Source organism: Vigna umbellata, chromosome 4 (genome assembly GCF_029865625.1).
Source record: "Vigna umbellata cultivar VRB3 chromosome 4, Vumbellata_1.0, whole genome shotgun sequence".
Taxonomy (NCBI): Eukaryota; Viridiplantae; Streptophyta; class Magnoliopsida; order Fabales; family Fabaceae; genus Vigna; species Vigna umbellata.
The window spans coordinates 54,819,883-54,825,665 of record NC_142168.1 but is presented as its reverse complement, the minus strand read 5'-3'; the positions used below and the strand labels follow the sequence as shown (position 1 = coordinate 54,825,665).

General features: G+C 32.6%; 1 protein-coding gene across 1 annotated transcript; it reads right to left on the bottom strand.

The window, feature by feature from the left end:
* Nucleotides 1-257: 257 nt before the first annotated feature.
* On the bottom strand, nucleotides 258-4,801 carry LOC124848465 (glutamate dehydrogenase B). Its single transcript, XM_047326142.2, has 9 exons — nucleotides 4,519-4,801; nucleotides 3,965-4,078; nucleotides 3,063-3,284; nucleotides 2,882-2,956; nucleotides 2,473-2,589; nucleotides 1,597-1,847; nucleotides 1,358-1,433; nucleotides 1,163-1,249; nucleotides 258-746 (listed from the first exon to the last, which is right to left on the bottom strand). The coding sequence occupies exons 1-9, from the start codon at nucleotides 4,624-4,626 to the stop codon at nucleotides 561-563; spliced, it is 1,236 nt and encodes a 411-aa protein (XP_047182098.1). The 5' UTR covers nucleotides 4,627-4,801; the 3' UTR covers nucleotides 258-560.
* Between the last annotated feature and the right edge of the window lie 982 nt (nucleotides 4,802-5,783).

The following is a 5,783-nucleotide window of genomic DNA, read 5'->3' as shown; positions in this document are numbered from 1 at the left end:
ATATTATGGATGTGCAGTTAGAAATTATGGGAGTACAGAAGAAAAAGAACTCTTATACAAATGAGATGGCACTTCATTTTTATCATACGTAATTTGTAAAATTTTTAAATCGTTTTACGAAATAAGCTGTTTTACAAAAATTAAAAATTATAATTTTATTAGAAAATTTATTCAACCAAATATATATATATAGAACCTTTTGAAAATAAATAAATAAATCAAGAAATCGTGTAAGCTAGTGCCTCCAAACCTGCGCGTTTGTAACTTGCTATTTTGAATTTATAAATTTTGCAATGATCACATACTTATTATACTCTAGAAACATATCTAAGGCATAAATAAACCATTCATAAACTTAACATGATTAAACTTAAAATGATAAAAATACAACAATCGGCAAAAAATAAAAATAAAGAAAGAAACATAAGAAATGGGTGTAAATTTCTTGAATTTTATCTTTCTATTTCAGAGACAGAGAGCCACGAGCCAGAATTGTGTAACATGTTGCTGAGGCTGAAAAATGAAGCCCTTTCTTCAAAGAAGCAATAGTGTTATGCTGTTTAAGCTTCCCAACCTCTAAGGACAGTGGCCCTTGCCACACGGTTAACTGCAAGGGTGAATGCCCCCATACGAAGGTCACAATTATGGGTTTTGCACATGTCCTTAACATCTTTGAACCCTCTGGTCATGTATGTCCTTAATTCATTGTTCACCTTCTCCTCATCCCACATGAATCCTTGTATGTTCTGTACATTACACAATAATCATCATTTGTCATAGTTCATTTTATAATGCCTTCATCAACTCAATCAACATAATTGTAAGTGTATTTGGAACCACACATGTTACCAAGCTATTTGACAATGCATAGACAATTTACAAAACCCTAGACAAATTATGGTTAGAAAGTGTTCCGGTATCTCAATGTTCTTACATTGCTTAGGAGTTAGAGAATAATTTAAATACATTTTTTTATTTCAATCTTCTCAGCCATCTTTTAAGGACAAAATGAATCCGTCTTTTAAGGACAATATGAAGTTTCAGACTGTAAAAGGGACAGTACTTCAAATATAGTGATTAACTCAAATGATATAGACTTAAGGTCGGAACATAAAGTAATACTAACAGATTAGAATTAACAGTTAATGATAAAAATAGTTACCTGCACCCACTCAAAGTAGCTAACTGTCACTCCTCCTGAATTTGCAAAAATATCTGGCAGGATCACAACCCCTCTATTTTTCAGTATCTGCAAAATGAGTTGGTAGTTAAAAACTGCATATTTTGTATTATTTCTGTGTCATTGGTTTGTTTTTTGTTCATATGAAATAGAAGAAAGAATACAATGGAAACTAACCTCATCAGCCTCAGGGTCAGTTGGGTGATTGGCTGCTTCAACAATAAATTTGGCTTTAATATCATTGGCGTTTTCCCTTCAACCATATAAAAAGAGTTAGATAAAAAGGTTACAATAATATATTCATTATAGATATCCTTTTGAACACAGATAAATGCTCAGGATGCTTGAGTATTGAAGGCAATAAATTTGTGCAACAAGCAACATTGTCAATAAATCTGTAGTTTAAGTAAAAGCACCTATTGATGACTCCTCCAAGAGCTGCTGGGACAAGAACATCACAGTCTTCAACCAAAATTGACTTGGGATCAATAGCATCACCACCGTGGAATCCTTTCACTCCTCTGTTTTCTCTGGAATGCTTGAGTAGACTTGGTATGTCAAGACCATTGTTGTTCTTTATGGCCCCAGTTATGTCACTCACAGCAACAACTATGCCACCCTTCTCACTGATCAGTTGGGCAGCCCAAGACCCTACATTTCCAAAACCCTGAAGATACACACAGCAGGGTTAATTGTATGATTTTATCTCATATTCATCAAAATTATTAGGAAAGGATTCGTGAACTTTTTCTTGGAGAATTTTCACACTTAAATAGTACATGTCTATCTGTCATTGTTGTGGACATAATTTTCAAACTACTATGCATGATGTTAGTGACTCCAGTCCATACATAACATATAAGGGTTAATATGATTTTTGTTCAATATTTGAGGGATTTATTTGAAGAGATTCATCAATCTTTTTCTTTTTGTATTCAACTCATTTTATTTAAAAGAAGTGAATGTGGTTCCTTATGTTAATTTGGTGTTGACATCATTTGGAAGCTAACCACACGTGCAGGAAGTAGAAACGGAGGAAGTGAAAAGTTGGAGAAACCCAGAGTCACTCACACGTGGTCACATTCCAAATGATGTTAACACTAATTTAACAAAAGAAACCACATTTTCTCCTTTTAAATAAAATGGTGATTGATCAGAGGACAAAAAAAATTGAGGATTCACATTGAATAAACTTCTCAATTATTGGGACCAAAAACCTATTAACCCTGGCATATAATGAATGCTGTTTTTCATTTTGCATAGAAATCAAGGGTAATAAGAACAAGTAGTACCTGTATGACAAACCGTTGTCCAGATACACTCTTTCCATGCTCCTTAAGCAAAGCCTCAGTTGCAAAGAGGACTCCCCTTCCTGTTGCTGCATCTCTGCCTAGAGATCCACCAAGATCCTGTTTCAACACAAAATGTTAGAGATGGGAATTGTTTTAGGAGATAAAATCAACACATTTCTAAGCACACTCTTTGTTATTGGTTGAAATTCTTGTTTGACTGACTATATAGGGGAGTGGAACCCTCCTTAATGGAATTCACATGAAACTCAACTAATAATCTAACTACAAAGAAAGTGTTAGAAAAAGTGTTTTCCTAGTTTTGCTAATTTGTTTCTTAAGCATAGGGTGCTGTTGTGGCACAGTTCAAAGGCCATTAAAATGAGAAATATAAATGTTTTAATCTACTTACAATAGGTTTCCCAGTAACTACTGCAGGAGAGTGGCCATGAAATTTGGAATACTCATCTAGTATCCATGCCATAGTCTGCATTAAGACCATACAGAAGGAGTGTGATTTGTTAGTGTTATATTAAATAGTTTTATCAGCATATAGATAAGCACAATTCTCAAAGCATAATTGTTGTACTCACCTGTGGTCCTGTTCCCATATCAGGTGCAGGTACATCTGTCTGAACTCCAATCAGATCATGAATTTTCTGTGTGAAAACTCTGGTAAGTCTCTCTAATTCTGACGCACTTAATTCTGCAGGATCACATCCTATCCCTCCTTTGGCCCCACCATATGGTATATTTGCTACTGCTGTCTTCCATGTCATTAGTTGTGCCAAAGCATTCACTTCATCTGGTTCAACCTGCTCAAGCCAAAACATACATAATTAAATGAGAGAACTCATACCCTATAAACAGATCATAATAATACATTTAGGCCAATTCAATTCCTGCTTTGGTCATGAATGGAATCATACCTGCATTCAATATAGGATAAAATGTGCTTCAGGTGCTGAATCTTCAGTCAAAATTTGTTCTGGTTTTTATATTTAAAAACTAGGATTTTGGTCATCAAGTTATTTACTAGTTGGTAAGTTTCATTCTTCTTTATGAATTTAAGACACTAGGATGAAAGTTGAAATTCACTAATTATAAAAGATATGAAAACTAAATTTGTCATTCTTAAAATATAAGAATGAGGACTAATTTTGACTGCAAAATTGAGTGACTTCCTAGGAGAGACAAAACATCAATGAAACATGAGTCCAAAACACATAGGTGACAAAATCTTAAGAAAATGGGTTTGTCTTTTGTCTTATACATTGCTCAACTTTCGTCTTTTACTCAATATGGAACTTAACCTCATATTTAGATTTCTAAAATTGATAGAATTAAAAGACATGTGAGTCATCAGAAAAGGTGTAACATACAAGGTAAAAATAAGTAAACACTGTTATTGATAAAAGTCTATAGTTAGTTTGTGTTTTGAATTTAGATTTGTTGATGAGTAACTATGGTATTTGAAAGTCAGAATGTAATTCACCTCAGGATGGTATCTGATTCCTCCTTTCATGGGGCCTCTGGCATTATCATGTTGAATCCTGAATCCAACAAAAGTGGCCAAAGAGCCATCGTCTTTAGGGATGGTACACTCAACCTGCATTTTCATTCAACAAGATTTAGAATAGTAGTTGCTGATCTTTGTCATGCCTATCTAGCAAATACACAGTCAGCACAACAATCAAAGTCATCAAGGAAAAGGTAGTGATTTCACAAACATAACATAATGCTGTTCAATACAAAAAGTTTTCACAAAGAATGAATCTTTAACCAAAAAACCCGACAGAAGAAAAGGTAGGTCAATGAATGATGTCAGTTTCATCACACATTCAAACAGTAAGCAAATAAGAACCAACTAAAGAAGAATTGAGGTATATATGATCATCACTTATGAATGCATGAAAGTTTTGGCTGCAACAAATCTTGAAAAATGCAGAGAAAAGGGTGAAGTTTCTGCAAGAAAACTGCTTTGCACCCTTCAACACTATACTGCAAAAAACAAAGAAAAAAACGTGGTAAATTTGCAGGTTAACTTGCCTTGATTTCTCTGAATGGAATGAGCAAACTTTTCTCAAGCTTGGAATCCAATCCCAGGAGCCTAGAGGCCAACCTGAAATTCCTGTTGGTGGCTGCGAGTGCATTCATTTTTCCCTTTGCACAGTTCAAAAGAATGAAAAAGCAAACCCAAAAATTTCTATTTTTTTGAGAGAGATAGAGAAGACGCGGAGAATAGACGGTGCAATACTGCAATTCTTAAAGGGGTATTTATAGCTATCGTGGGAAGGAAAAAGGGAAAGAAAAATCGAAACCTATTTGTGCCAGAAAAGTAGGATGTGTTCACAAGCAACATCCTAGTCAATGTCAACAAAGCAACATTTTAGTAAAAGTTTGGTAATAACTCCAAACACAACTTGGATAACTACATAAACGTGACACACACGTGGATCAAAGTCAGCGAATACCCCAAAAATGGTGGCAAAAATAATAACTATCACCAAATCTTCATAAAATATTTACCAGTTTAAGGTTATTTCTCTGCGTATAAACAATAATAATAAGTATGTAACTTCATGAAACAATTTTACGGAAATAATGTTCTTTCCATAAATCTTGTTTTTTTTATTATTTAAAATAGGAAATATGATAATTAATTTTATATAGGGTTAAAACTTTAGTTATTTTAAAACTAAAGAAATAATAATAATAACCTTTAAGATTGAAAGGATACCATGAAATATTTTTTTATAAATATAATATGAAAATAATTCATTTTTTTATAAATCAAATTAATTTATGCATGAATTAAAAATCGTCTATTAAGGAGTTAATACCAGAAAGTTGTTGCGAATTTGTTTATTGACAACCTAATTTAGTTTATGAAAAATGTAGTTCAATTTTATTTTTTATTTTGTTTTAAAAGTTTTTTTAAAAAAATCCAAATATTTTCTTAATACTTGTATGTTAGTCTCCATATATCCAATAAACAGAATTGTATAGGAGAAAATCACTTATTTATAAAACCAACTTTTTTATGCTGAAAAAAATATCTTGTTTAAAACGTGATGAAAAGGCCATGAACCATAAATTGTTATTTCTCTGGTTCTCCAAGGATCTGTCGTGAAATTCTCATATGATAAGGTAATAAGAAGATTAAATTACAAAATCTCTTTGATTAAAATAATAGATGGTTAGATATAATTTCTTCCGAATGTGTAGGGAAGATTTTAGCTTATCGATACTCTAAAATTGAAAATACTTATTCTCATGCTTTAATAATAATAATCTTTTTATTCATTTCTATT